The sequence below is a fragment of the Motacilla alba genome, chromosome Z, assembly GCF_015832195.1.
Source record: "Motacilla alba alba isolate MOTALB_02 chromosome Z, Motacilla_alba_V1.0_pri, whole genome shotgun sequence".
NCBI lineage: Eukaryota > Metazoa > Chordata > Aves > Passeriformes > Motacillidae > Motacilla > Motacilla alba.
The window spans coordinates 60,437,681-60,453,297 of NC_052046.1; the positions used below are offsets into that span (position 1 = coordinate 60,437,681).

The 15,617-nt window shown below is 37.1% G+C and overlaps 1 protein-coding gene across 27 annotated transcripts in view; it reads right to left on the bottom strand.

Moving 5' to 3' along the window:
- Nucleotides 1-15,617, bottom strand: part of JAK2 (Janus kinase 2) — an 87,696-nt gene that overhangs the window by 10,685 nt on the left and 61,394 nt on the right. For 26 of the 27 annotated variants that reach the window (XR_005255120.1, XR_005255117.1, XR_005255122.1 and 23 more), the window contains 10 exons: nucleotides 15,225-15,352; nucleotides 14,592-14,726; nucleotides 13,164-13,251; nucleotides 10,926-11,053; nucleotides 10,032-10,170; nucleotides 8,605-8,756; nucleotides 7,429-7,579; nucleotides 7,033-7,169; nucleotides 5,639-5,828; nucleotides 5,008-5,132 (listed from right to left, as the gene is read on the bottom strand). Coding sequence is in view for 18 of the 27 variants with exons in the window: in XM_038123323.1 (XP_037979251.1) it covers nucleotides 5,008-5,132; nucleotides 5,639-5,828; nucleotides 7,033-7,169; nucleotides 7,429-7,579; nucleotides 8,605-8,756; nucleotides 10,032-10,170; nucleotides 10,926-11,053; nucleotides 13,164-13,251; nucleotides 14,592-14,726; nucleotides 15,225-15,352 (1,373 nt within the window). In the remaining 9 variants the exon portion in view is untranslated. The remainder of the gene's footprint in view (nucleotides 1-5,007; nucleotides 5,133-5,638; nucleotides 5,829-7,032; nucleotides 7,170-7,428; nucleotides 7,580-8,604; nucleotides 8,757-10,031; nucleotides 10,171-10,925; nucleotides 11,054-13,163; nucleotides 13,252-14,591; nucleotides 14,727-15,224; nucleotides 15,353-15,617) is intronic. The other variant, XM_038123324.1, reaches the window with a different exon arrangement.

Consider the following 15,617-nt stretch of genomic DNA (forward strand, 5'->3'; position numbering starts at 1 on the left):
ATGAGAAGACTGTCCAACATATCCATTTCATTTATGCTTTTTTTTTCATTTTCTGCATCTGCTTTCCTGAATGCTTCCATGAAACTTTTCATTATAATTCCTCGAATTTGACTATTATTCACTGTATCCCCAACAGTGCTTTGTATCTCTTTCATATGGTCAATTATTCACCAATACAGTTCTGCTTATTGTTATATTCCCACAGATTGCTGTAACAAAGCATTGGTCTGAAGGCATGTCGTCTTTTGCTGCTGCTGATCCCTTCTTACCAATGCCCTTAATTACTTCCACTAACAATGAAATTTGGAAAAAGCCAATGTGTATAGTGGCATTACTAAAACAAGAAGGTCTTGCTTAGACAGCAGTAAAGGGAGGACTGAAAGTGATGCTGCACAATGTCAAGAGATATCCGACTCATATGCGAAAGGAGTCACCAAGTTGTCAGTTTAATAGTTTTATAAGAAAGCATATCACCCTTTCAACACAATGGAAAAGTTAAATTACACAAATAGCATTGGTGATCTCAAAAGTTCTGAAAAGCAATGTTATTACTAGTCATGCCAAAAGGCTTATTTTTTTCTCTCCCTAATTTTTTTCTTAATGTGAGAAACCTCCGAATTTGACTACAAAGTACAGTCTCTCTCTCAGATTCTACTACCTCCCAGTACCATTGGGTGGCATTGCTGTTCTTTCACAGATTGTTCCAAAACTGTTAAAAAATGCCCTATTCCTCACTGCCAGCTTATTCACTGCCATAAATTCGAAACCCATCTTCAAAGTGAGGGTTCTGTGTTTCTGGTACAACTAGCCTATGAAAATGCTACAGCTTTTTCTTACTACAATGAACTATTCTGAAAACAGCCCCAAAATTTGATGATAGTAACTTTTCTGTTAGTCTGGAAAACACCTAAGACAGATCTTTATTGAAATCATGCAAACTCTAACTGGATATCACAATCCCGTGGCACTAGTCTAAAAACAGAGTTTTAATGTGATTTAAAATGTTTCTGTCTTTAAAACTGGGTTCACCACCAAGGAAACCTGAAACACTTCCAACATTAAGAGAAGGAAAACCCTTTCCCAGTATAGTAGCAAGGAACCAAACCACAGTAATCAAACAAATACATTCATCTTAACCCTCAGGTAATGGGTGTGCCTTCATTTCTCTCATACACTTCAGAGGAGAACAGCAAGGCAGAGGTAGAAAGGTTTTTGATCAAAACCCCCCAAGATTACAGACTGACAGAAATGCACAGCAGAAAGATGAGATGTGAGATGCTGAAAGAGAAAACATTGCCAAGAAAAGCAAAACCAGCTGAAAAGTGTAATATGATCAGCTAAACAAAGACAAAGCATTCAGATTCCATTTTCACAGTATCAGGTACTTGCTATGCTTATAATTATATTGTTTTGGAGTAACAGAATGACACAGATTAGAGAAATCTTAAAGCAATTGATATAACCTCTACTTTGCAGATTGTACAGCAATAACACTCCAAAGCAAGGCACATACACTGTAACTCTTAGATTTCACTTTTCTTAGAAGTGAAGACATTTCTTTAAGAGCAAGCTCTATGCAGATTTCCCACATTTTCATACTGTTTGTCCCCATGGTTTGTCATGCTGGATGTTTTCCTGCTTTAGTATCTGCAGGATGCATATTTTAGCTCCCTTTCTCTTGGCTGGTACTTGGTACTTAGGAAGGAATCAGCTCATCTGATATTTTAATTTCTCACCATCCTGAAGACCTGTAATATTTTCAAAGTTATTTCATGTATGTGTATGCAGACACACACAAAGGTCCTTTTTTCTGTGTAGTTTCTGAATACGGTTCCTTTTCCAAAGATTTATACCATATTTGTACAGCCATCAAAGGTAAAAATCCAACTTCCAGTCCTCCCAATGGATACCTCAGACCAGGGTCCTGAGACATGTTGCCACTGTTATTTCACCAGGCTTTGAAAGCCTGAGGACTTCTACATGCTTCACCGCTTCTTATGAAGCAGTGCACAAGTGAGTGCACAGGGCCAGCACCTTGAGGTGCTCACAGGCTGAGATGGACACAGAATAAAACAGCTGAGTGTCTGCGGCCTTTGTGTGCTCAAAAATCCATGTTGCACCTTACTTCTATGAAAGATTCAGTCACTGCCAAATGGTGCTGCATTTAAAGATTCTTACAGGTCTCTGCTTGAACAAAGATTGTTTATAGTGACTTACCAGCATAACACCATAATTTTGTTGCAGAAATAGGAGATAATTTCTTAGGCCTGTTACCGGAGAATGATTTCTTGTTTTGCAGACACACATCAGAGAGCTCTTCAACCCTCTGAAGTGGGTGGTCACCTGTTCAATCCTTTCTCTCTGTGAAGACACTTGCCATAGACTTGCAAACTTTTTTTGTTTTCCCACATTCTGCACTGCTTGCCCATGAATGAGCTTCTCCTGGAGACTACCCATATTGCTGTGCTTCAGTGAAGCACATGAATAGGTGAGATAAGCTGCTAAGGGTGCAGCATTCCTCCTACATGCAAGAGGTTCAGCAGCTAAAAGGTTAGTCCAGTTTCAAGCAGGGAACCAGCAAGCTCTTTTCACCCGGAGAAAGTTTGAATGTCAGGAGAAGGTCTTGGCTTTGGCAGAGATTCTCCCCTGACTGTCAGACCTTTTCTGTAGATATTGCAGAAGCTAAGTCTTGGGATCTTAAGGGAGCATAATTACCAGACATAAGAGTACTTGTGGACAACACACCCTAATAAACACCCTCATCCATCTTAGTGTGATGAGGAAGCTGACAGAAGAGCTCACCAAGACACTCTCCATCATCTGGCATCAGTCCTGGCTCACTGGGGATGTCCCAGATGACTGAAAGGTGCCCAGTGTGACACCCATCCATGAAAAGGGCCAGAAGGATCTGGGAAACTACAGGGCAGTCAGCCTCAGCTCGGTGCTTGGCAAGGTTATGGAACAGATCATCTTGAGTGCCATCACACAGCACCTACAGGATGGCCAAGGGCTCAGACCCAGCCAGCACGGATTTAGGAGGGGCAGGTCCTGCCTGGCCAACCTGATCTCCTTTTATGACCAGGTGAAGTACCTGGTAGATGTGCAGAAAGCTGTGGATGTTGTCTATTTGGACTTCAGCAGAGCCTTTGACACTGTCTCCCACAGCACACTCCTGGAAAAGCTGGCAGCCCACGGCTTGGACAGGAGCACTCTTTTGGTTCAGAACTGGATGGCCGGGCCCAGGGAATGGTGGTGAACGGTACCACATCCAGTAGGTGGCTGGTCACCAGTGGTGTCCCCCAGGGATTTGTTTTGGGCCCTTTCATGTTTAATGCCTTCACTGATGATCTGTATGAGGGGACTGAATATACGCTCAGTAAATTCATGGACAACACCAGGTAGAGTGGGAGTGCTGATCTGCCTGGAGCCCCTGCAGAAGGACCTGGACAGGCTGGATCAATGGGCTGAATCCAGCAGTATGAGGTTTAACAAGACCGAGTGCCAGGTCTTGCACTTTGGCCACAAAAACCCCAGGCAGAGCTCCAGGCTGGGGACAGAGTGGCTGGACAGTAGTCAGAGCCAGCTGTGCCCAGGTGGCCAAGAAGGCCAATGGCATCCTGGCCTGACCAGCAATAGTGCGGCCAGCAGGAGCAGGGCAGGGATTGTCCCCCTGTACTTGGCACTGGTGAGGCTGCACCTCAAATCCTTTGTCCAGTTCTTGGGCCCTCAGTTTAGGAAGGACATGGAGGTGCTGGAGGCATGTCCAGAGAAGGGCAATGGAGTTGGTGAAAGATCTGGAGCACAAGTCCTGTGAGGAGCAGCTGAGGGAGCTGAGGTTGTTTAGCCTGGAGAAAAGGAGGCTCAGGGGGATTTCATCCCTCTCTACAGCTCCCTAAAAGGAGGCTGTAGCCAGATGAGGGTTAGGCTCTTTTCCCAGGCAACCAGCAATAGGATCAGAAGACACAGCTGTACCAGGGAAAGTTTAGGTTGGACATTAAGAAGAAATTGTTCACAGAAAGGGTGACTGGGAATTGGAATGGGCTGTTCAGGAATGTGGGGGAGTCACCATCCATGAAGGTTTTTAAGGAAAGACTGGATGTGGCCATGACCTGGTTGACAAGATGGTGTTCATTCATAGGTTGGACTCAATGATCTCAAATGTCTTTTCCAGCCTAGCTGATTCTGTGCTTATGTAATCCTATGCAACCTACTGTTTGCATATCTTTGATGTAAGAATTGGAAAAACAAATTTTAAAATATTTCTGGTACATGCCTTGAGGGGGTGTGGTTATATTTTTTTATTTTTATCTCTCTCCTCCTCACTCCCATTTATTTTTCTTTTCATTGCATACTTAGAAAATTAGGAAATTACAGGTGTCTCTAGTTTCTAATGTCTAAAATGTCATTACAGAATAAAACTAGAGAAGGCAGAAGCTCTCTTTATAAGGAAAATGAGATATCACAAGAAAGATCAGATGTTTGTATTGCTTTTCAGGATTTTATGAATTAGGTTTGGTACCAAATAATTTATTACAGGTTTGGGTACTTCTAAGGCCTCTAGTTCTGCACACAGAAGTCATGTATCTTTGCCCTTACAGTTTAAAGTAAACTGTTTAAATGTACACATGTTGTTATGGTGTTTTTATAGCTGAATGTCAAATTTCTGAAAATTCCATCATAGAATGTCATGAACAGATTGCCTGAGCGAGTATATTAAGTCCTACAATACTTTATGTCAGGTCACCTTAGGGAGAAAAGAGAGTATATGCTGCCTCAGTCAGCAGATAGACCAGTCTCAGCACCTTGCATTAAGATACCCAGAAGTTTTTCCAGATCTTGACTACATGAATATATTACTACTTTTTCTTAGGGTTATGTGGTGCTAGCAGCCCAACAGCATTAGAGAAGATACACCAAAATACCCAGTTATTGTTGGTTTGAGACAAACGGGATGAAAAAAGCAGAAAAAACTTTGTTGAAATATGTATATAATTTGAAATGTCCTACCTTGCATATCTGAGATGCATACAGCAAAAGCTTCTTGTGGTCCAGCCTCTCCTTGTGTTTCTGCAGATAATCTCGTAAACTTCCATATGGTAGGTATTCCATAATTAATCTTAGATTCCTACGTCCTTTTACAGCAATAACAAAAAATACAAATGTATTTTTTCTGTAATTTTCCAAAGACGAGTTTTTTAATAGAAGTATTTTAATTCCTCTACCAGTAGCCATACTATAAAATGGATTTAATACAAAAAATATTATTTATGATCTATACATCACTATGCAATTTTTCATATACTAATTAACTGCATTTCCTCAGAAAATGCCACTCATTGAAACTCAGCAACAATGTGGATATGCTTGAAAAATTAATATATCACTAATCAACATAATCGCATCAATACTTCAGCTACTATTGCTAAGGCAAAGTAGAATCTGTATGTCTGTGTTGTCAAGATGAAACTCAGAATGGTGACATCAACTTGTTACCAATGTTACCATCTTTCAAAAAACTTCCTTTGTTTTCTACTCTCTCAGTCCTCGTAAATTTACAACAAATGAGTGACTGTCATAAACACTTACCTCTCTGAATTTCTCAGTATGCATATTTAGGTGTATTCAATATAGCACATACCTGCACTGTAGCATACTCCTTTGTATTTAACGATGTTATCATGCTGCAGCGATTTAAGTATTTCAATTTCTCTTTCAAAATCCCTAAGGTGCTCTTCTGTACTATGTTGCAGCTTTTTCACAGCAACCACTTCCCCAGTATTATCCTGCAGCGGGTCATACCGGCACATCTCAACACTGCCAAAATTTCCCTATGTCACAAATGGAAACACTTGGGAATTAAAAACAAGTCCACATCATCCGCTCTTTCTGTTTCTTAGTGTACATGTTTGTTCATGTAGGGTGTAGTTTTTGTTCAGTGCTCACAGTACTAAGCATTAAGGTTATGTGATTCATTATTTAAGTGAAAGGCCACAAAACTTCCCTGAGAGAAAAAGTGCGGGACCAAGGGTAACAGTTGCAAAAAATATATATTCCATGAAAGGAAGCAAACAGAACAAGAAACGAGGACAAGGAAAGAGGGTGATGTCCGTCAATTCTTTCTCCTTTTACAAATTTCCACTTCCACTGGCACAATACTTTTCCTGCACTTGCATAAATCCTTTGGTCTTGGTTCTTAATTTTAATTTTGCTGTTTCTTTTTGCCTCCTCTCTGATTTGTTTCAATGTTCTGCTTTTGTCTCTTTCTTCATTTATATTGTCTTTTGTCTTCCTTTATGCAGCCATCACCTACCACTCCGCTGTTCTCCCTATGCTACGATATCACAGTAAACCACCATCTGCAAACAGAAGTACTTCTGCTACTTCACTTTCAGGCTGCTTCAGTACTTGAAGCTAAAAGAATACTGGTAAAACCCAAATAAAACAGCAAAGAACCATTCTAGAAAAATAGTACTTGGTGAAGATCTGCCAGCTGCACTTGGTCATCTGTCTAGGTCTGCTTTCACACAGCCAGGCTGCAATGACTTGCAAAACTAGTAACCAAATGCTGATTTCTAAAACCAAAAAGTTCAAGGCCTACATGTATCTTGAAGACATATATCTTCCTTTTGAGTTCAGAGGTTATATACTCAGATTTCTCAGAATATGCGTGCACAAAACCACCAATCCCACTAGTTCTGCACAAGAATGCTCCAGAGTGTTGTTGACTGAATATCAAGTGTGTGTGTGTGTATCTATCTATCTAAAGTTTATGTCAGACAGCTCTGCATTACTTAAAAGTACTTAGCCTTTTGGTGTGACTGGATTCATTGTGGAGGTTAGCTAATTTTCTTCTAAGAATACTGTGAAAGTGAAAAAGAGCTAGAAGGAACTGCACACGTTGCTCAGATAAGACTGAAATTATTAACTTTTAAAACAGAAATTTCACTGCAAATAATGTATATGGGGTCATCAGAGGATAACTGAAAACCATAGTTATTTCCTAAACTATTACAGAATTTTGAAACATCTTACCTTGCCAAGTTGCTGTAAAAACTTAAGATGTCTTTCTTCAAATTGTGTTGGGTCCCGATCTTCAAAAGCGCCAGAAAATCCAAGTGCTCCAATTCTCATATTTGGCAACATATCACTTTCTGTCAATAGCTCGTAATCTGAGAGGTAGAAGGAAGAAGAGAAGAAAGGGAACAGAAGGCACAGAGTAGTGAACAAGAAAAGGAAGAACCTTATTACAGTCATGGTGTATTCTACTTTTGTTAGGCATACTTCAAGCTCAGTAGAATACTGACGGCCACCTTTATTTCTATGTAGTAATTTACAGTCAAATACAATGATGTATTGCAAAAAACATTAAAAAAAAGTGAATCAATAGGAATCAGGAGTCTTTTTGATCCTGTTGTATCGCAAACTCACCTGGAGTGAATAAACTGTTCAAATCACGTATAATTGCTCTAAAAGAAGGCCTGAAGTCTGGCTCATAATCCATGCAGTTGTTTATGAGGTTTGCAAGTTCTGTCCAGTTGGGGGCAGGAAGCTGGTGCCTATCTTCATAAAACTGTAGTTTCTGGAATTAAACAGGTAAATCACTTTACATTCTACAACCATGAAGAGTTGCATAAGTCTTAACATTCTCCCAGAGTAGCCAAAACTTACAGCTCTAAACCTAGACTTGTTATCTCAGCAAATGTCCATCTCACCAATTTTAATCTAAGGCAAGGCTGGTAAAATTTACAGTGATCAGTTCAGAAATTTCCAGCCAATTACTGGCAGAAGATAAGAGGACACAGAAAGATGAGAAAAACAATGTCTCCTTTATTGGCAATTTCATATATCCTCAGCTGAATAGGTCCAGCAGAAAATTCTACTGACCTGTGAACTGGCTGAACTGACAGTTGTGAAAAGCTTTGTGAGTATTATGAAAGAATGTAGGGCAACTTCTGAAATACTTAGATATCTATAAGCTAGGTCCAGGTAAACCTTGTAGATTATTGTAAGAGCTCATTAAAATACCTGAGAAATCAAATAAGGCTTTATGGGAAAGTTACAATACCTTTACAAAAGTAATACTACCAGTACTTTAGTGGCATAGTGAAGTATTCTTTTTGCTTCCAACTGAAGAAGCAAATACATACGAATTAATATTTTTATGGAATATGTTTCTCCTCCATCTCCTGCTGCTACCTGAGATAAAAGTTAACATTACTGGTTTAGCTAAAATAGTAGAATTGTTGCAACACACAAAGTACTGCTGTATTTAAGATGTTCAATTAGAAGAATGCTAATTAAAATCCATGCACACGGTTAGGAATACTTTTTGTTTAAAGTGATACTCTGCTGCAACAAAGCAACAAAAATATGAACTAAATAATACTGACCATTCTGTACTTTGTCCCCCTAAAAATCAAAATAAACAACATAAAAACAAACTTCAAATCATCTCTTCTGATTATTACCTACAAGCAAGTATGTCTTTTTCCTACAGTGGTCATAGGCCACACCACTTTACATGCTGATGTGGTTACAATAGCAGAGGTTCTAAATTAGAAGTGTTCAAAGTACTGCTATTACTGCAGACTCAGTAATACTTACTCTTGAAGAATCTAGTGCACTCAGGGGTTTATCTCCTCCACTGCAGATTTCCCACAAAGTGGTACCAAAACTCCATTTGTCTGTAGCTAGACTTAGTTGTTTGGGATTCTCAATACATTCAGGAGGAACCCAGGGTATTCTCTCAAGAAGAACTGTGCGATCACACAAAGGAAACTTGTTAAGATGAATAAAAATATCAGAAAATTCCCTAACATATTTGATTTGGTAAAAATTACTTTAATATAGACAGCTATTTCATTGCAATGTACTAATAATATTTTCCCAAGTATTTGTTCCCACCAAGACAATCAAATTATGGAATATGGACAAAAATTAAGATAATATTTGTGAATCAAAGAGGAAGTCCATTCATTTTACTGTAAAATAAGCCTAAAGGTATAAAATTGCCTTAACATCACTTCCATGTCACATTTGTTCTCTGATTTCTCTATTTCCCCCAATCTTACCAAGATTCAACAGCTATCACAAAGAACCAAGACACAAAAGAATAAAAGTACTTTGCTAGTGGCTGGCATATTATGGCACAGCAAAAGGCACCATGAAAAGGAATTTTACACTATGTGATTTTTAAGCTATGCTACTGACTGAAGTAACAATTTAAAACATGGGATTGTACTGATTTGGATTTAGAGCTCCTTAAAATGAGATCTCATAAGAATAATGTAAGCTTCACATTAAAACAGGGAGAATTTAAATAGTTTACTGGCAAATAATGACACATTATCTATAGGCTGTTAGATACATTACTTCTTTAGACACTAATAAGAAGTACCAACTAAGAAGTTTTTATTAAAAAGAAAGACCATAAAAGGAATAGTAAGATTACTTCCTTTCCATTAGCATAACAACCTCGCACAGCACACATTTTCCATTTCCTTAATTTTGCTGTTTATAAAGCATTGGAACAGTCTTAAGAGTGCATGATAACCCAGTATTTTTAACATCATCAAGTGGCTCTAGGTATTCACCAAGAAATGCACTGAAGATGCTTCTTAACTGCCAGTAAGCATTTTCAAAGTGCATTTGGTTTCAGTTCTGAAAGTTCTTGATCAATTACAAGACAGCAAGTTCAGTAGCTATATGCAAATGTAATCCACTATATTATATATTAACTATATAATATAACAATAGTACTACCTATGAAAAAGGGTTGAAAATGAGAACAGCAGGGGAAAAAACCTCATACAATAGAGAACTGTGGCTTTATTTCCTGTAGCTATTTGCTAATTTAAAAGATACACTCAAAACTGTTTGGCTAGGACTGTAGTGATAATTAAAAAATGACACACAGATCAAGGAACTTACTATAACAGTATTAGATTAGATGGTGGTCAAAAAAAACCCCATCCCCAAACTCATTTTTCAAGTCAGAAGCACTGAACAAGAAAGTTGATGCAAAGACTTACTATCTCTTGGCAAAACTGTAATACTGATGCCAGGATCACTTAGCTTTATAAATGGGAGGTTTCCTGACTTCCTGTCTTCCTCTCTGATAAGCAAGATATTTTTTGCACAGACATTTCCATGAACAAGGCCTTTATCCTCCTATAAACAGAAATGCATCTTTTACAAACTGACAAAAAAAGTCTTACTTGAAGAGATATTTAAAAACAAATACTGTACAGCACGAAGGAAACATCAGCAAATAAAATAATGATCACAGATTAAGTCGATCAAACTTCAGGTATACCCCACCAGCTTAAAACTTTCAGCCAATTTTTGTTATTTACCTAAAGTCTGAAACAATTTGACATTTTTTAACTCAGAAGAATACTCATCCATCCCCTTAAAATTAATGTAATAATATTTAAATTCTGTTAAAGGAAAGACTTATCTAGTCACATATCCTGTCTTGAATAATGGCCTTCATATTTAACTGGAAAGACTAAGATTGAGACCTAATGCCCAAGAAGAATGCACTAGCAGAGTGAACAGTACAGTGTTTTCCCCTCCCAGTGGTTAAGTATTAACACTACCGGGAAATAGTTTATGTTCAGCATCATGAGCTGAGGTGGGAAGCCCAGAAAGGACAGATTTGTGGGGATGGTGGGGGGAAAGCATTACTGCAAATGTGCTTACATTTCATGCTAAAACATAACACATTAAAAAAGAATGGAAATTCAACTACACTTTGTGCAAAATACAAAGTGTGTCTCTGGGTATTTACTAAATAGCTGCTACATGGCCAATCCATTATCAAAACCCTCCAGAATTTCAAGAATTCACATAATAGCTCAGCCTTTCTACACACATTAGTCAGAATCGCTTGAATTCTGCCATTAACAAAACTGACCACTTACCAGAAAATGCATGGCTAATGCCAACTGTTTGGCTACTTCCAGCTTCCACAAAATATTGATAACATTTTTGTTCTTTTTCAAATATGTGTCCAAGGATCCAAATTTTACATATTCTTGTACAAGGATGTCTGATTCATAATGATAAAAAGAGTAAAAATTAAAACCAACAACTAATAATAAAATTTCAGGACAGATTAATGACTTGAGTAGTACTCTTCTTTTGATACCTTGTTGGTGATCTAACTATAAATTTCAACTTCTGTGGTACCTGAGTACTTCCACAAATACTCTGTGTTCTTTATGCTTCTTCAGAGCATGGAAGTTCACCTTATTTCTTCTCAAATACATAGTTACTAGATTTAATCTTTTAGAGTTAATTATTTAGATTTCATCCTTTACAGATTAGGTAAAATCCAGTGAGCATCTTTCCACCATCACCTGAAAGGCACAATAATGTAACTGCTGCTGACGCATAGTGGTGTACAGCACTATCAGTGTGGTGAGTTGAATAACATTCAAGTCATTCACTTCATAGTTGTTTACTATTTATATTCTTACTGGAAAATGCAATGCTTTATTGACAAAAGAGGCTTTGCTTGAAAACAGACGAATATTTGCCCTGAAATTGTGTATATATGTATGACATATGCCTTCATGCAGCCATCTAGCAAATAACTCCAGAAACAAGAACTGCTGACTTCATCACTTTCAACACAACAATTTCAAACCACATGACTGAATCCTTGCCCTCAGCTGCAAGATGCTCACATTGAAGCTACTAGTATTATATCTGGCTGTAACAAAAAAAACCAGATTTTTTAACAACTTTTATTTTAGAGACAGCAAATACTTTTTTTTGCAATTATGTGAAACTATTTTTATTGAATTTGTACATCAAGTGCATAAAATACAGAATCAATAACAGCTGCTCTTCCTATTTCTTAATAACTGCCTTGCCTTAAACTGCAGTAAGTCTCTTGCCTGCAGAAAGAGAATAATTTTTGGAGGACAGCTATGATCTAAAGGTGAAATATGTAACCATATACCTCTTGCAACAATTTCTTTTCAATTATAAACTTGATCTACCTGAAATTTTATATATCGTCCCTGTGTGTGGTACAATTAATAAAATACAAAAAATTCCACGTAGTTGTTTTGGCCAAGTTCTGGCACAAGTTCTTGGCCAAACATAATGCTGTGCCTTTTCCAGCCTTCTGTGAGAGGTAATTTCTGATAACATGATTACTGAATCCACCATCTCTTTTGGAAATTCCTTCTCCCTAATGAAGGTAACCACCTACATAATATGAACATACAATTATAAAATGCTTCCTTTCATACAAATTTCTAATCACAGAAAAAAAAAAAAGTTTTTGGCAAGCTGACATTTCAGCCCAAAAACTGAATGAAGAAGAAAAAATGTCAAAGTGAGATCCAGCAGTCATATATGAAGATACATTAGCATGTGACAACCACCCAAAATTAGGATTTCATTTCAAAATGGTATAAATGTATTTCAGGTGTTCTTAAAAAATTTCATTAATACATAGTCACAAAGCTGTAAGCTAAATTGGAAAGACATTCAACTTTTGCAGACAATGCAAACATTTTACTGCTGCTAAAATTTTGTAGTGTGTTTGCTGAATTAAGAGTACCTCATGTTTTCAGAATGGGATCTCTAAACCAAACTTCCCAAAGTTATATTTGTGCTCATGAAGTCAGCAAGTATGGAAAAGGGCAGTAATTAGAACTTACTAATTAAGTTCTAATTACTTAACAGTAATTAGAAACTAATTTTCTAATTGTTTCTAATGACAGTAAATGAACTGTTTCTAATGACAGTAAATGAAGATTTTTCTGGGTAGCACAGTGCCTCCCTTTCTATCTAACCACAGCTGATACAATGTAAGGCTACAATTTTTCTGGCACTTCAAAAGCTCATTCCAGAGGCACGGCAAAATTGATCTCAGATAGAACAGACATGACTGAGTCATCTACACAGGTTACTATTCACACTGACTGTACTTTAAACAATTTTCCCCTTTTCATTGTTTTTACTATTAACTAGCTCTCACATACCAAGGCTAATACTGCTACGGCATGAACATGTATTAGCTGTCCAGCTGGTGTTGAACTTCTGTTGTTTTGTTTTTACTTTCTCTGATCTTACCCAAAAACAATGTCAAACTCTAAAAGAGAAGTATAAAAATTGGTAAAAAAGAATTAATTTCTACTTACTCTCTTCTCCACAAACACAGACTCCATAATTTAACACCAAATGTTTGTAAGAAAGCTGGCTCATCATACTTGCTGCTTCAAAAAAGGACTTTATGGAAGGAGAAGGAGAGATTGACAAAGAAAATACATCAGTAAAAACAAAGCCCCAAAGTTCTAATAAATTTACTAAAACAGTTTTTAAAAAACATTTCAACTATCTCTTTGCAAAGACCCTATGTAAAATATTTTATATTGTTCGTTGTCGGGTTGTGTTTGGCAACTGTTTCTTGTTTGGTTGGTTTTTGCTTCAGTTTTTTTGTTGCAGAGGTTTTTTTTTAATTTTCTTTTACTAAATAACTGGTAGTACACATTCCAGATAGGTTAACAACCTCTTTTTCTCTGCCAGCAAGTTTTTTTCAGTGTCAATTACCTAGGTAAATTGAAGGCAAATTCATCATACACTATTCCCTTTCTAATTTATTCTGCCATAATGCACTGTTCAGTTTCCAATTTATTCCTTTGTAGCCCATTATTAAGTTAAAAGACAAAAATTATTATGTAATTCATCCACTATTGCAAGACCTTTTCCAACTTTGTCAGGAAAATTTCAAATGCTTTTATTGCTTTCTTTATTTTTTTATTCTGTTCAGTGGCATCTCCACCTACACTTGCTTGTGTACTGATTATTCACCCAACAAAGTGAAGTGAAAATGAGAACATTTTCCTTCAGGTGACTATATTTTTATTCCTATACTCTGAACTTTTAGTAACTGATTCATACTTTAGAATATAAATTTATTACCTATGTTATCAAAAGCAGTATTATAAAGTTACATTACTACATCTTGTGAAAGTCTTTAAAATTCAGTTCTCACGTACAGAGTCTTGGGCTTGATTACACTACCAGCTTATTAGTTTTTGCACAAAAGCATTTCAGGTCCGCTAAAAGCGTCACTCAAAAAGTTAGAAGGTTCAGTGACTATGGGTGAATCCATGTATGGCAAGTTATTCTCATACATAAACACTTCTGATTACTTGATTTTATCGGAAAATCTGAAGACAGGCTTCCCAGAGGAAGTGTTTTTCCATAAATGGTCCCTTGTCTGTAAATAATGAATTTACTGGTTAAGACAATCCTGTGGCCATACCACCCCTCCTCTGGTACTTTAATTGTATAAACTACCTGCTGTCCAGATCTCAGTGGGTAGTTATGAATTCTCTCTCAGGTGGTGGAAACAGGAGAAATAAAGTACATAGGTGTACTTCCCAAAGCCATTCTCAAATCCGTACTCCCAGTGTCACAAGTCTAAGCATGAGCTTGGTCCAACATACAACTCTCTACCACACAAATACCCATTTATGAAGTAAATGGGTAATGCTCATGAAAAGAAGAGTGATGCTTAACAAAGCATGGACAAATGTTATACAGCAGTCAACAATCACACCAACCTCAGAGTAGTTTCTGTGTACTTTATCCAGCACCTTTAGAAGAACTTCAGTTTGATGGAGCTGGCCATAGTCTCCCACTTCTTTCCTTACACCTTTGAAAATCTTAGTAAATGTGCCCTGTCCAAGACTCTCCTCCTAAAAGGAACGAAGGATACAGACAGAAAAAAAAATCAAAAATATCTGCCAGTTTTAAAAGACATCTTTAGAATTACCCCCTGCATAAGCATATGCAAGTGTTTAGAGTTGTGCTGGCTATAGAGTCCAGCTGAGAAGGAAAGGAAGCAACTATATCAGAAGAATCTTAAATTTTGCTTGTTTCTTATTGACTACTCAAGGATCTCAGAAAATAACTTGCTGCAACAACCAGAGCGGAAGCAATTCCATTAAATATATATTTAGACATCTCTAGAACCAAATAATTTATTGCAGTCAAAACAATCCTTCATATTTATAAAATATTAGTTATTTGCATTACTGAAAAATAAAATAAATTATTTTCCACAACTCTAAGGAAAGATTACAGCAAAATCTCCTCGCTCAGATATAATTCTTTTAAACACACGCTGAGGTTTTTAAAACTCGGTGCATATTAAACCAAACATCTGCAGTAGAAAAAGCAACAAACTGACTTACGAATATCAAGTCCTCATTACGGATTTTGTGAAAAACCATCTGATTGACATTATTGTGTCTCTGTAGCATAGGTGATGAAGGTACATCAGAAACGCTATTGCTTCTGAAGACTAGGAGATTTGATTTATCTGGCACAATAAAGAGGGAAAGGAAAACCAAAGTAATTTTGTAAAACATAAAACTAAACCAATACTGTTTCAGAAGGATTGCTAACGAGGGGGCTCCTAATTCAACACAAACACAAAGGTATCACATTGAGATCAGTGCATTTTAAAAACCACACAGCATATAACTGAAAATAAAATCTGATATTTTCTAATCAGCAAAATCATCTAGGTTCACTCATGAGTTTTATGTTTCTTAAATATTCCTACTTTTGACAAACATTCTGAA